Genomic DNA, 16,534 nt, shown 5'->3' on the forward strand with positions numbered 1-16,534 from the left:
TTACAAGTGTGGACAGCAGGTACCTTAACTGTTGTATCTGTGCTCCGTGCCACAGTTTACTTCCTGTTGGAGACCTGTACTGTTTGTTAAAGCGTACACAGGCGTGTATCATCTCCCTTTTGAGACAGCATGTACACGCCATCTATCTCCCCAGCCTATGGCTGGGTTGCAAGAAGTATTTAAAGACGCTTCCTGCCCCAGGATGGAGCCTGAGCAATCTTGCTCACTGGCTTGTCTAGTTCCTAGTTGAAGGTGTTTTTGGAGTTTCCGCTTTTCTGTGTACCAGATCCTGCTTTTTGGGTTAACAAATTTTGCTTGTTTGCCGCCTGCCTCTGACCTTGGACTTCTTTTACTGACTTTGCCTAATCGCTGCCTGTCCTGACTCCAGACTTTCTGACCATATCCTTCCCCTCGGTGCTTGCACTGGTATCTCTGACCCCCTGGTCAGCTGCCACTGACTCGGGGACTGCTCTGGAGTGGCACCTGGTAACTACCCTAATGGCCCAAGCTTATCCTCACCATCAGAGGCTCTAGTGAAGACCAGGTAGTTACTTAGTTATGCCCCTCCAGGGTATAGCCAGTCAGTGGTGCAGTGGGTCAACACCCGCTTGCATAACATTGATTTTCAGGCTAATTATCGAGAACAAGGGTTCATAGGAAAACTGGTTCCAGATACCAGTAATTGGCCCATATAATGGTACTTTCACCTGTTTGTCAGCTGATGGCCCTTTTTCATCAGGATGCAAGATGAACAACTATCACAATCACGTCTCCCTATGTCATCAGGGATGTGCTGACGATAATCTTTGGAATGGAATAGGGGGTAGAACAATATCAATAACGATATCGATGTCATAGCAATCATTCCCCCCATTCACTTAGCATTGACCTGTAATAGGCCAATGCAGACAAGCTCTGATCAACATGTTTATCAGTGATCAATGCTCATCCTGCCTGAATTTCGGGCAGGGTAACCGGGTCCTAGAAAAGTCTGGGATATTGGGTACCTGCTGTTTAGGTAGCAATTCCTTCTCCTCTCACTTGCAGTCTGTGTAATCTTCACAGAGCTCTTTCTCTGAATACTTACATACTATGTATTCGCGCACCGATTCTGTGATGAATAGATACACATCAACAGGCATGACTCTAGCCTTGCATATATTAGACTTTAATTGCTTAGTACAGTATAGTCATACTATTTTAGTATTTGGTGGTTTTCTGTAATACACACAGAGGGCTGTGGGGAATGTTAAATTCCAGAGGCTGCTAATGGTCTCCAGATCAGAGGCTGCTATGAAACAACCTATGTTTGCTGAATGGCAGTGGTAGGTAATTCAATCTGCTACTGCTATATTGAAAGGGTTGTCTCACTACAGAAACTTATTTGCAAAGGAAGCCATAAGGTGATTTGCTGACTGCCAAAATAATGTAAAAATCAAGCGAATCAACTGAACTAACTAGGGAAAGTAGTGGCCAGTCACAGATTTCAGCAGCTGCTACCGGGGACATGTTGTGTTACTTGCCAGCCATTCAAACAAACAGGTGACCGTATAATATATGTCAGCATTCACCCAAAGCTAAAAACATCCTTAGATCCACATAATAAAAGAGAACATCCTAGGAAATCTTGCTTACATGTTTCAAATCAAAATGGTTCTTAAGACCCCCTTACATGGGTCAATGATCAGGGCAATTACTGGGAAGGAGCGTTCATAGGAGTGCACCTTCCCGATAACTGCCCTTGCCTAGAACTGCCGCAGATTGCCCAATGAATGATCAAACACTCTCATGTTCCTTTTGTGAAGGCATCACTGCTGCACACACTTAAAGGGGTTATGCTATGACTAATGTAAAAAATGAAAATCAGACATCTTATAGTACATGCCAATCTCTTTCTAACAAAACTAGAACCAGCCCTTTACCTCACATGGATCCAGAGATCTCCCCATTCATTGCTCTGCTAGATTTATATCAAGCTGGCAGCTCAAGGGGAGTGTCTTTTCTGATGCATCTCAGGAGGTGTGTCCATGCTCTCCCTATCACAGCTCAGGAGGCAGTTGAAGGATGAAACTGAGCATGTGCGGCCATCTCAGTGAGCCGGAAAAAAAAGAAAAAAACAAACTGCAGGTGGCGCTCTACAGATACATTTTATTGAATAACTCAGTGGCTATGCAAAATTAATTAATTAATTACATGCAATTACAAAAGCATTCAGATGCAGGTGCTGGTTTGAAAACTGTAGAATATTTATCATGGGACAACCCCATTAAATAATCATTTCTGTCTAAACAATGATCTGCTCTCCAGAAACAATGAATATGTATGGGAATGAACGATCTTTTGAGGAATCACTCATCCTCATACAGCGGAGGTGACTGCTGTATGTAAATGCAGCTTTCACCTCCTGTAATGAGCAGGCAATAATCGCTAATGAACTGTTGGCTCACGATTAGTTCAGAGAAAATTTGATTAGCTGCAAAGCCTAATTTCTTCGTGCTTTGTGGTAGCGAATAGATTTTCCCTTAATGGCGGTAAAAAACAAAAAAATCATACTGACCATCTATTTTCTCGTGCCGGCCCAGCCACCGCCATCTTGTTTGAAGATCTTGCATGAAATCCCGTGCGCGGTGACGTATGATGATATTTTGTGCCACATCTTCAATCAAGATGGCGGTGGCTGGCCCATTGCGAGCAAATGGATGAGGTTAAGATTAATTTTTTTAATTTTTATTTTACACTATGTTATTACTATCAGATGCCGCAATCAGCTATAAACGTGGCATCTGAGGGGTACAATGACGGGGGCAGTTCAATCGCCGCTCCCTATAATTTTATCCACTACTTACAAAGAAATGTGCTTCATGGCGAAGTAGTTCGCCCCAAAGCGAAATTTTGGGCAAAATTCGGCAAAGCAGCCAAATCGAATTTTTGAATACTTCACTCATCTCTATTCACGATAATTGCCTTCTTAGTTGGTGAAGGTGCATAGATTGTTGTGATAAAGAACCAGTCTAATAACGACAGCCGCAATGGCGATCAACTGATTCTGCTGGGGAAAGAGTAGCCTGGCCATACATTACCCTGCCACGGCCCCTAGAGGAGAAATCATGGCATTACATGGTGGCCATTCTACCATGTAATACATGGATCATTGAAGTTGGCCGAAGTGAGGGCAACTGTATGTTAGCGTTCTACGTTCTAGAAGATGGATGAGGGTAATATATCCCATTAAAAAATTTCCTATTTAAAGTATTCCATAATATGTCTGTGCAGACTCAACAAAAGTTAACCAGCATTTAAAATATTCAGTTATATTATCCCATATGTAATATTTTAATGTAAAGGAGAAGTAAAATGTGTGCTAAGAAATCTAATTAGCTGCTGTGGCATGCCCATGTCAAACCTATCTTCTGTGAAATACAGAAACAATTATCTGTTTTTTCTTTTTTTCTCTCTCAGGATGGACCGAGCTCTCTTTCAGTTTACGCCCTGCGGTTGGGACCGGGAGAAGAAATAGTCACATCATTGTTTAAATTCGTGCAGGAGAAGAATCTAAGAGCGCCGTTTGTTATTACTTGTGTGGGCAGCGTCACCAAAGCAACACTTAGACTGGCAAATGCGGAGGCGCAGAATACCAATGAGGTACCTGACAGGTCCAATGATGTACTGGCTCAGTTTAAGTCATGCATAGATATAGCAAGATGGCCGTGGAGTGTTTCAAGAGAAGTGTACTGTTCCTAATTATGTAATTATAAGGCTTAGGTGCCAAACTACAAGCTGTTGCCGAAATCTGTTCCTTCTGTGTTTCTCAAGAAATGCAGAGAACGAGATGCATTTCCCCTGAAGGTATCCTGTCATCTTTAATTTGATATAATCTTTAATTTAACACATTGGCAATGCTGAAATAGTAAAATATGTAGGATATTTCTTATGTCACAGAGGAGATACCTCTCCTAACACAGTCTCAATTACCAGGCATACATTGCCTTCTAAGCTCTTAGAATAACAATAATATGGCGCTGGAAGATAAGAACCCTACCTTTATGATGTTTAGTTCCTTAATGTTATATGGGGTGTCATTCAAAGGATATGCAAGAATAAGCAATAAGCAACCCACATATTTATGGTTATGGCATAATTTATGTGTATTCCATTCATGGGCACCATGTTAGATTCCTTAAAGAGGACCTTTCACCACTCCTGACATGCCTGTTTTAATAAAAACGTTATCACCCCAGAAAGGCTGGGAGTGAAGTACGAAAATGCAAAAACAAAAAACCTCCCTGGCTGAAAGTGTTAATGGTAGCACAACTGCTTTAAAGAGGACCTGTCCCCGCTCCTGACATGCCTGTTTTAATAGCTTCATGCATCCCCATGTAATAACAATTCTGGAGCATCTATTCTTATGTCTGTATGTTGTGCCATTCCTTTATTATTTCTACTAGAAGTTCTGAATAATTGCTAGCAGTCTGCAGTAAGGGTACAGAGGGGAGGTAACCAGTTGGGGGTGTGTCCCTGCACAGACTCACTCTATCCAATCAGTGCTGCCATTTTCAGACTGTGCAGGGAAATGCCCCTAACTGGTTACCTCCCCTCTGTACCCTGAGCATGGTCGTACGTGCTCAGTTCGATGCTTGATTTACCACTGGCTGTATGTACTCCATCTAGTTATAAGGAGAGAGCTGCAGACAACTGTAGTAGAAATGACACATCCTCTGAGCTGTGAAAGGGAGAGAGCTGCAGCAGATAGGACACACCACTTGAGCTGTAATAGGGAGAGAGCTGTAGCGGAAAGGACACTCCCCCTAAACTGCCAGTCTGAAGAAAATCTAGAAGAGCAAAAATAAATAACAAATCAGCTTTACTGACCTCCACCAATCCCCCACCACTGCTGTTCCAGCACTGCTCTGCACTTCCTGTCACGGGTCAACACACTGGAAATGGTAGGAAAGACCCACTCTACCAATCATTGTCTTTATTGGGGACCTACTTCAGCCACAGATTGGATGAGCAGGCCATTCCCAGTGATGCCTGCATGTGAAGCCAGGACAGGAAGTAGGCACTGTTTTTTCTTTCATTCTCCTCAGAAAACACCTTCAAGGATCTTTATGAAGTAAAGATTTTTGGAGATGTCACATCAACCCTATACTGGAAATAAATAATTTTCTTCCATATTCTTATATCATTTCATCAATGTATTCCTTAGCTCTTTAATTTGCAAAGTAATTTGACTGACACCATAGGCTAGTTTCACACTTGTGGCAGGGATCTCCGTCAGGCTGTTCCGGTGCAGAACAGCCTGTCGGAGTTTTCCAGATCAATGCTGAATACTGCCACCTTCCCGCCAGACCCCATTGACAATAATGGGTTCCATCAGAGATCTGGCTGCTACCCAGCAAATATGCTAAGAATCGGATGGACAGAAACTGCTGCACTCAGCGTTTTATGTCCAACCGATTCCCGGTATTGTCTGCTGGACCTGTCAGCCAGTACACCCAACCACAGGTGTGAAACAAGCCTTAGGTAATTTCACAAATGTTTTGTTTATGTGCATTACTTTTGTCTTTCAGATAATACATTTAAAAGAGAGACTTGAAATAGTTTCTTTAGTGGGAACATTGAATGAAGATGCACACCTCCACATCTCCCTTTCCGACAAGGATGGGAAGACCACCGGTGGCCATGCTATGGGGGATCTGGAAGTCTTCACTACTGCAGAAATAGTGATTGGAGAGCTCAGTGATCTTCAATTCACTCGGGAGATGGATGAACGCACAGGCTTCCCAGAGCTCGTCATTAGGCCTCGTTCGGAAAATACTACCTCTGCCTAGCTTCTAAATTACGTGCCATTTTTTGTACAAAACAAGAGAATGAGATAAATTTGCCTTGGAACATGTCTTTACGTTGCTCTTTGCATTATTGTATTGATCGCAGCCATTTGATCACGCACAACATAATCAGTCATGTATGAAATACACACAGCAGAATCATCTCGGTAAATTCTTTAAATGTCTGCTCATTAATTTCTGCTGTTTATCAGCATGAGTTGCATTTAATGTTCAGGGATTTTTCTTCTCTCGTCAGCTAAGGCTGATAGGTTCTACAGGGATTTTGCGAGACTGATTGGCCCAGAGAGGGTATAGGACAGTGACAATAGCTCAGAGGGCTAATGAATGTCCTGTTTGCTCATCTTTACACGGTTCCTGTAACACTAATTGGGAGGGACAGCTCAAGCAAGCACAGAAGAATGGTTATGCGCTATGCGTGACATGGATGTAGAGTAGCAGATAGGTGCCTGGTTCTGCGCTATGCTGTTTACTCTCACATATACTTCTTAAATTAATTGAATTTGCTTTAGAATTGATCTTAGAGGTCATACAAAGATAGCATTTTGTGTCCTTGCAAAATAATAAAATAATTACAACCAAAGGTATACTTTTATTTTTCATTCTGTGTCATTGATTTTCATAGGATAGGGTAGATCCATATATTTATTGCATCGGTCTTTATAACTTTTCCAAACCCTTAAAATTGCTTCATACATTGACAGTATACTTACTTTTCAAATGTGGTGCCATCCCCAAGTGGAATCGTACTCCCTGCTATCATCACTGTGTGGTGAAATGTCATCCATCACAGCTACAGGTCACAGGCGACCATATCACCCAGTTGCTGCCATGATATGACATCCATAGAGATGTGAGCAATTGACTGTCATAGTCAGATGTGAGGTGGGGCTGTTTTTGACATCAGGACCAGGCATAAGTGGCCACCCATAGTAAGTGACGCACAACCTGAAGACCAGGGGTATAGGAATGACACAAAAGTTAACTATACTACTATGCAAAATTTTGTGTGTGAATGATGCACAATTAATTGGTTAGAAAACATTTTATTTTATTTACAATTTTTTTCCATTCCATTAGTCATAGTGAGGGTATAGCTGTGTCCTAAATTTAGGTGTTTTGCCATTAAAAGCTCTTGAGATAAGGCATCCTACAGAATAACCTTGCTTACTTCAAGAAAACCCTTTCTTTTTTACTATATAAGAATAATAAATATAATTGTTTTTTTTGCGTTGGAGGAGGGGACGGCCCGGCAATTAGATGATTTAAAAACTGCTCACTCCAAAGGATACATAGCAATATCTACTGCCAACATTATACATACATGGATGTGCCAACTCTACCTGAGTGAAAGTCCCTGTTTGCAGTGCCTCTCCATTCTGCCTAATAAAAGGGGGTCAATTGTGATGAATACCCCCCTGAGCATATGGGGAGAGGTTGTTTATTTGTAAATCTTTCTATTGTAATTATAGTGAAAAGAAAAAATTTATAAAACAAACTTTACATACAAAAGTAAATAAGTAAATCCTGAAGTGCTTTAAAGCAGTGGTCCCCAACCTTTTTTGCACCAAGGACCGGGGTAGGGGGGGGGGGGGGGGGGGGGGGGTCTGGGGCCAAGGTGACATTATACTGTGTGGGTCCACAAGGTGACATTATATTGCATGGGGCCACAAAGATATTATACTGTACGAGGCGGCTGGGAACAAGGTGACATTATACTGCTTGGGGTGGGCCAAATGGTGACATTATACTGCATAGGGTGGGCCAAATGGTGACATTATACTGCATAGGGTGGGCCAAATGGTGACATTATACTGCATGGGGTGGGACAAATGGTGACATTATACTGCATGGGGTGGGCCAAATGGTGACATTATACTGCATGGGGTGGGACAAATGGTGACATTATACTGCATGGGGTGGGACAAATGGTGACATTATACTGCATGGGGTGGGACAAATGGTGACATTATTCCGCATGGGGCAACAATCCCCCTCCATACAATAAATATTTTGTGTCTGCATGGCATAAATAGCTGAGGGCTTGCTGGGATTTGTAGTGCACTTAAGGCCATAGGTTGCTTCTTTAACTAACTTATTGTATGATGCAAACACGAAGCATCACCTACCTCAGGCAGTAACAGTGACAACCCCATGACAGCAGCTAGGGCCCACACAGCAGACAGGGTGATGCACTGCAGGTAGTCACCAGCCCCAGTAAGCAAGCCACACTAACCTGAAAACTCTACACTTCCGACTGCGCTAAGCCCCGCCCCCAATCCATTTATAGCCAATCAGCATTTGTCTTACCACTAATTAATCAGCGAGCCTGTTATAACTGCTCTCACATCAGGTGTACATGAAAGAAGCACTGGGATTGGCTGGGAACAGCGGCCTGAGGGATTGTCATACTGGTATGGAGATTGCCGTCTCCTGCATTTCTCCTTGTCTGTATTGCAGCAGCCCAGCAAACAATCATCCAGAACCCGGTCCTGGGCCGGTTGGGGACCACTGCTTTAAAGGGGTTATTCAAAGTCTAAAACCCCCCCCCCCCCCCATGCCCAAGCTCCTCGCATACATTTTACTTACCTGCTTCCTGGCACCTGCGTCGTTCTGTCTCCCTGCACGGCCACCACTGCACCTCCCTAGCTGCTAGCGACGTGGGTGCCGGGGAGCAGGTAAGTATAATGTATACGAGGGGCCCGGGCATTGGGGGGATCTTTTAGACTTCGGCTAATCCCTTTAACAGAAGGAAAAACAACCTTTTTAACAAATGAGTCATTTACTCTAAGCTAACTGTTCACACAACTTTGCATAAATCAATAGTACAGGTGAATATAAGAAAGTTTGAACTATATCTTATCAGAGAAATGGGTTGTTTTTCAGTTTTGAGCTGCCCCCTTCTCCTTTCCTAAACTAACATTCTCTCTGAAATATATGATACATCCATCTTGTGAGACCAAGACAAGCCACCTGCTGACTCAAGGATCAGATTGCATGATCCCATAAAGGTCTGTGGGGATTAGAGCTGGAAGGGCCAGTGAGCAGATAGACACAGGCATGATTCAGCAGCTTATAGTAAGTGTTATATTTTAACCCCGTGCTTTATTCACATCTAAGCTGCTCAGTTCTTCTCTAGAATGCCCAATGTGGTGCTTCTGAGTGATTTTGAGTGAATAAGAGTTAGGTAGCAGAATCTGCTGTCTCCATGTGATATAATTTCTGTAATCTCAACCCACCAGCTCAGGGACAACTGAAAATTACAGATGTAAGATGCAGAGGGGGAAACTGCTAAACATGGCAGATACGAGTCATTTAATGGTCAGCTACATTGCTATCAGTTATGTATGCACATATGACATCTCCGTCAAAAAAGTTATCTGAAGTAGGTTGGTGTGGTTAAATCCCTTCCTGATGCAGCGATTTTTCAATTTTTGTTTTTCACTCCCAGCCTTCTCGGAGTCTGAACTTTTTTTTATTTTTCCAGTCACATAGTCTTATAAGGCCTTGTTTTTTGTGGGACAAGTTGTAATTTCTAATGACACCATATGATATTGCATATGGTGAAGCTACGGAAAAAGCACAAATTGGCCATTTTAATTTTTTTTTTCGCTATGGCGTTCACCATATAGGATAAATACGTTTATATTTTAATAGTTTGGGCATTTGGGGACAAGGTTATGATCGTTATTTTATTATGGGTAAAGGGGGTAGCCCCAGGAGTGCAGCACTCCCAGGGAAAACCGCTCATATGCCATGGTCACAACTGACCATGGCATCTGAGGGTTTAAATGTCTGCAATCGGTGTTATTGCTGATCGCAGACATTAGCCCTGGTGTCTACTGTGTGAAACTGGTGGCTATGGTGCTCCAGAGCGGGCTTCATCTTTAAAAACTCGACATCCACCGTACATGTATGTGAAGAGTTTAGATGCCCATATATATTCAGTATCTGTTGGTTGAATGCCTATATGCTGACAGATATCTCTCCTGACTCTGCGCTAGAGACAAGTGTATATGTTTTTCAAAGGGGAGAGAGGAGAAAGCAGCTGCCAGAAACCTCTAGCGGCTGCTTATCTTTCGGTAGAATGAAAGGATTGAGTGTTGAAATTTAACACTCCTGAACTCTTCTCTCCCCCACCATCATCTGTCGGGGGGTGAGTTGAAAGGTTTCCATACATTAGATTATCGCCTGGTCCCACCAAGGACGACGAGTTCAGCTGACAATAACTCACTGAAAAAAGTGGCCTAAACGGGTGAAAATGCTCCAAACCCAGACACTGTAGTGTGTCTATAACCGGGGGAGCAATTCCTCCGCATGCGGTCCGCAGACGACGGCAATCCCCAGCAAATAATGCGTACAATGGAGGATGCCGGTGCGGACCGCATGCACAAGAACCTCTTACACAAAATGATACATACATTGTGCAGATGAAAAAATATACATACACAATTCACTGCAAAAAATGCACCAAAATGATACGCAACCGACAATACTAGCTAATTCCGCAGCTGACAATACTCTAATTTGTATGGGAGCCTTCAACCAGCCAGTCCCTTCTCAATGGTTATTTCAGCCCTGTATCCTGTATAGGACAGGATATTGACTGGAATTTAATGTTTGGTATTTATCGAACACCGAAAATGTAAAAAAAGTAAATGTATTTTTTGAATGAAAATGTGCTTCCGAATGTAAAGATCAGATTAAATGAATTCTAAGAGCCACTGAACAATATCGATTTCTGAACAATCTCCAGTGTTTTATCCTTCGAAATAAAAGTGACACAACATCATAAAGTAGCTTCTTATTACTGTAGTGCACAGTTGTGGAGAACACATTCCTCTCTGGCTGCTATGAAACTGAATGTCAAGATTCTCATTTTAGTGACAAACGATCATAGTTAATATATTTGGAAAAAAAAAAGAGGCGCAAGTTCACAGAGTTCATTCCTGTATACGGCAATGCAGTTTTATGTTAATCCATTGAAGGTAAGGAAAGTGGCACAAAAGCCAATTGGTTGGGAAGCCATAAAATTAGGATGGTAAAGTCTCGTGGACAGTAACTCCCTGTGGTTGAATGAATTAAAGGCTCTTCTTGTTTCCCCCTTGCTTTTCCTATTAAAAAACATGTATTTTAGTACACCATGACATAGCGAGAATGTCGTCACTGACACTAGTATAATACTGTATTGTATCATTGGACTTTGACTTAGAGTCCATTAATCAGTATTAGATCAAAAATATCCATAGAGGAATTGGGTAAATGTTATAATGGTGCTAACCTCCAGACATGTTAACAAAGGAAGACTTAAATATGGAGATGACTTTTGCATGATCATATTTTCAGTCTGTAAAAAAGCCGTACCTATATTGCAGAGGTAGGCAACCTTATAAAGGGAGAGATCTGTTGTCGCAACACAGAAGTTACTTGAAAGGACCGGTCACCTCTGATATGTCAGTTTTAGTGACTACTTGCATTCCCCATGTAATAACAATTCTGGAGCAACTATTGTTATAACTTGCCAGCAGTTTGCAATGAACGTTCAGATAAGTGTTACCAGTTTGGGGTTGTGTCCCTGCGCAGCACTGATCGGATAGATTCAGACTGTGCAGTAAAACCCGCACCATCTGGTAACACACATCAGGACCTTCACTGCAAATTGCTAGCAATTCATAACTTCTTGCCCGAATAATAAACGGATGGCACAACATAGTCATAAAAATTGATGGTCCAGAATTGTTATCAGTGAAAAACAATATATGGGGGGGTACATGAGATACCACATGCAAAAATGGGGGGGGGGGCACTAATAATTTTCATTACTTAATCATACTACTGTAAAAAACAAAATAAGTATATATAAATAAGATTACAGAATACGAGAGTATTATGGTATGCAGCGATACCTAATGTTTCCTGATGTTAAATGCCCAAGCCGCATTCTTTTCTGCCTAATCAGGTCCTGCTAGGCTGAAATACACAGGCAGCCAATGGCAGTGCTGCCCTCTCCCTCCCAGCCAATAGCAGCTGAGGTGGGCGGGGGAAGATTCACTTGGCTGCCGACTGCCGAGGAGCCCGTAGTGAAGTGGGTTGGCAGTATGGGCAGTACTTTCAGTTTGGCAAAACTGACAGATCGCCGCTGTACTAGCGGCAGTGGCCAGTGTTTTAAAGGGGAATCAGCAGGCAGTGGCCTAGCGTGGGTTGCCAGCACCCGGGGCAAGCCAAGTATTGCGCCCCCCACCTGTGGCTACGCCCCTTTTACAGATAATGTAGTAGATATTACTTGCAATCCTATATTACACCACAGATAACACAGTGATAACTCTCTGAGTGCAGATAATGTAGTAGATGGGTGTGAGGCCCCAGAATTCAGAACACGCACAGTTATATAAAGACCCGCTGCAGTGCCCCATGTAGTTACAATGACCCTCTGTAGTGCCACTAGATAAAAAGACCTAACCTCCCCTTGTAGTGCCCATATGTATAATGCCCTCTGTATTATTTTAATATATAATGGCCCCTTTGTATTATTGTAATAATTATGGCCCCCTCTGTATTATTATTGTAATAATGGCCCCCATCCTTTTCATATATGATTGCCTCCTTTGTATAATGTCCCTTTACCCCCATAGTACCCCCAGTCCATGGCCCCCATCCTTTCCATATATGATTGCCTCCTTTTATAAAAATATACAGTATAATCCCTGCACCATGCTATACAATATACATTTGAATCCCTGCACTATGCCATACAATATACATTATATTTCATACACCATGCCGTACAATATACAGCATAACACCTACACTGTGGGGTTATGCTATATATTGTACGGCATGGTACAGGGATTATAACGTATATTGTACGGCATGGTGTATGGATTATAATGTATACTGTACAGCATGGTGTAGGTGATATACGGTATATTATACGGCATGGTGTATGAAATATAATGTATATTGTATAGCATGGTACAGGGATTATAATGTATACTGTACAGCATGGTACAGGGATTATACTGTATATTGCACGGCATAGTGTATGAAATATAATGTATATTGTATAGCATGGTGTATGAAATATAATGTACATTGTATAGCATGGTGCAGGGATTATAATGTATATTGTTTGGCATGGTGTATGAAATATAATGAATATTGTTCAGCAAATGCATGGAGGTTACACCATGCCAGACAATATGATTGTTATTAATTGGGAAATGCAAGAGGTCATCTTCACACAGAAAAGAAGCGACTGCTATATGAAACATATTTTGGCTTGTACAAAAACATTTCCATAATCTTTGCTTATATTTTTGCACAAATATGTCAAACTCAAGCAAAGGTACAGGATATCTACAGCATATTATTGTGTTATCGCAGAAGAGAGGGAAGGATGTGTCAGTCAGTTTAACCCGTAGACGACCAGCGCTGTACATGTACGACACTTCGAGCTGTGATTTAAAGACCAGTGTCGTATATGTATGGTTTTTCATAATAAAAAAATAAAAGATTCAAGCAGAAAAAACAAATTTCTCATAAAAAAACACATAAAATAGTAAAAAAAATAAAAAAATAACTAAAAACATATTAGGTATTGCGGTGTCCATAATGACCGGATCTATGAAAATATCACACAATCTACCTTGATGAATGCTGTAAAAAAAAAGAAAAGGTACCTTGATCAGAAAAAGTGTAATATCAGACAATCAAAAAGTCATATGTACCCTAAAATGGCACCAAACAAACCATCACCTCATCCCACAAGAAATGAGCCCCTACATAAGACAATCATCCGAAAAATAAAAAAAATATGGCTTTCAGTAAATGGAGACAGAAAAACATGATTTTTTTTCAAAAATGCTTATATGTAAAACTGAAATTAATTAAAAAAATAGACATATTATTTATCATTGCATCCATAACAACCAGCTCTATAAAAATATCACATGATCTATCCCCTCAGGTGAATGCAGTAAAACATTTTTTTATAAAAACTGTGCAAAATTTTTTTGGGTCACCTTGCCCCCAAAAAGTGTAATATTGAATTATCAAAAAATCATATGTACTCAAAAATAGCACCAATAAATACATCAACTCTTCCACCCAAAAAAACAAGCCCCTACACAAGACAATCATCAACAAAAATAGAAAAAAAATGCTTTTAAGAAAATGGAGCATTTCAAAAATGCTTTATTATGTAAAACTGAAAAAAATTGACATATTTGGTATTGTCACGTCCGTAACAAGCTGCTCTGCACATTATCTAACCTATGAGGTGAACATCGTAAAAAAAAAAAAAAAAGTAAAAACTGTGCCAGAACTGTGCCATTTTTGGTTACCTTGCCTCACAAAAAGTGGTCAAAAATCATAAGTATCCCAAAATAGTACCAATAAAACTGTCATCTTATCCTAAAATTTTCTAAAATGTGGTTACTTTTTTGGGAGTTTCTGCTGTAGGGGTGCAAATGCGACATGGCAACTTAAAATTATCCCAAATCTGCTCTCCATATGTTGCTTCTTCCCTTCTGCTCCCTGCCGTGTGCACATACAGGAGTTTACTGCCACATAAGGTGTTTCTTTAAACTGCATAATCAGGGTAATAAATATAGAGTTTTGTTTGGCTGTTAACCCTTGATGTGTGTAATAGGATTAAAATTGAAAATTAGCAAAAATAAAATGAAATTTTCCTTTAATTCTTGTGGAACACCTAAAGGGTTAAACAAGTTTGTAAAATCAGTTTTGAATAACTTGAGGCGTGTAGTTTCTAAAATGTGGTTATTTATAGGTGGTTTCTACTATGTAAGCCCCACAAAGTGACTTCATAATTGAACTGGTCCTTATTAAAGTGAGTTTTGGAAATTTTAAGAAATGTAAGGATTGCTCCTAAAATTCTAAGGCTTCTATCGGCCTAAAAATAAATTGATATTTACAAATTTTCTGTAAATTTAGGATAGTTTTTTTTTATAAATAAAGGTTAATTATGTTGACTGAGTGAATAAGTTAAAAACTGGTAAAGAGGGAAGAAGGAGTTAGACCATGAGGACTCCCAATCTATGAGGAAAGCTGGAAGGACACAGTAGGTGATAGTAGAAGCTACTCAAATAGTATTGTAGTGGTAGGTTATTGTAGGTTGTAGGCTTTCCTGAGGTGGATGAAGGTAAAGCTGGCCATGATGACTGATTATGGTGATTTTTCACTGTAAGTACCTTTTTTTTACTTGATATGAAAGACTGTACTAGACACTAACCTCAAGACAGTCCTAATCTGTTGGACTTTTTTGGTCATTATCACATACAGCTGTTGGTATTACATCTAAAGTTGTGTGTGCTAAACAATAGTTTTGCACCCTATCAATAGAATTCCAGATCATCAGTCTGTTGATATACTTTATGGCACTGTCATCTAGAACAACAACCATGAAATTAATAACCATAAATTCATTATGAAAGCTGAAATCTCCAGTGTATGGCCATATGGTAAGCCTAAAGCATTAGAATAGCACGTAAGTTTAACATGCAATGGCTCTAGCAAAGTTATTTTATTTTTTTGTTCAGAGCAAACATGAAGATATAGACAAAGATTTAAATGATCAGCAGTAGAGGTGCATTACATGTCTCTGGATAATTTATGTGTTATACAGTATATAGTTGCACTGCTTATATGTATTTGATATTTTTAGTGCTGGTTTACAACCATTTTATACTTGACTTCAGGAGGAACATACTTTGCTTTAAAAGTATAAATGCTATCTCAGGTAATTGTTCAGAGCAAGCTGGCCATTATATTATGTGTAAGCTAGTGGGTAAAGGCTAGCTGGTACCATGTTTACAAAAAAAAAAAGAACATGGAAAAACAGGAAAACAAGGGGATCCTGCTCATTAACCCACTGGTGCACAACGTCAGAAGCAGCAGCAGTAATAAAGGACATTGCACAGCAGAACTAAGCAGTTTAGATATGAATCCTGCAGTGAAATAAGACAGTAAATCACTTACAAATTAGCAACAGTCTCTCTGTGTCAGTCTCTCTGTCTCTGCTTGTCTCAAGCAGCCCATTCCTTATCCTCCTGTCTTCATAGATTGAGGATAGGTCATCAATATTATAAAACCTTTATAGCCCCTTTAAATACAAGCAAAAGTTTCAGGAGCTGGAAGGAAATAGGCCCAGAATACAGAAATGGGTATAAAACTGAGAATTGCAGTTAATATAGGATCCTTATTTTTCCATACGTTCAATAGGAACAGAATAGAGCACATTGCTATGATTTCTTTTACATTGATCAAGTAGTAGTACACACAATTTAGCAGTATTCTCTTTCATGGTTGCTCGAAAGAGTAAAGGTGCACATACACCTTGACTAGCTGTTTTCCTAATGTTTATTTGGGCGAAAACAATCTCTTTCGATTTCCCAATACACAGTTGCACTTGGTTTGGCGAAGCGAATTTGTGTGTTCACTGGGGAGAGAGTGCAGAGCTGTCTCATGCATTTCTGGTAGTGACTTATCTCCAAGAAGAACAAAAGGATCGGATATTAAAATTAAAACACCCGATCCTTTTATCCCCTGACGTCATCTGTTGGGGGAAGGGGGGGGGGGGAGTCGGAGCTTCCCACATTAGACTGCAAAATGCAACCCAGAAATATTGGTAACCTTTAATAACCTGATAGGGTGTCTGGAGGTGGGATTGG

General features: G+C 40.6%; 1 protein-coding gene across 1 annotated transcript in view; it reads left to right on the forward strand.

Moving 5' to 3' along the window:
* Positions 1-5,896, forward strand: part of LOC120998845 (bifunctional protein GlmU-like) — a 92,431-nt gene extending 86,535 nt beyond the window's left edge. The window contains exons 3-4 of the mRNA XM_040429696.1: positions 3,460-3,642; positions 5,571-5,896. Coding sequence (XP_040285630.1) covers positions 3,460-3,642; positions 5,571-5,831 — 444 coding nt within the window. The 3' untranslated portion in view covers positions 5,832-5,896. The remainder of the gene's footprint in view (positions 1-3,459; positions 3,643-5,570) is intronic.
* The last annotated feature ends 10,638 nt before the right edge of the window (positions 5,897-16,534 follow it).

This window comes from Bufo bufo, chromosome 4 (assembly GCF_905171765.1).
Source record: "Bufo bufo chromosome 4, aBufBuf1.1, whole genome shotgun sequence".
Taxonomy (NCBI): domain Eukaryota; kingdom Metazoa; phylum Chordata; class Amphibia; order Anura; family Bufonidae; genus Bufo; species Bufo bufo.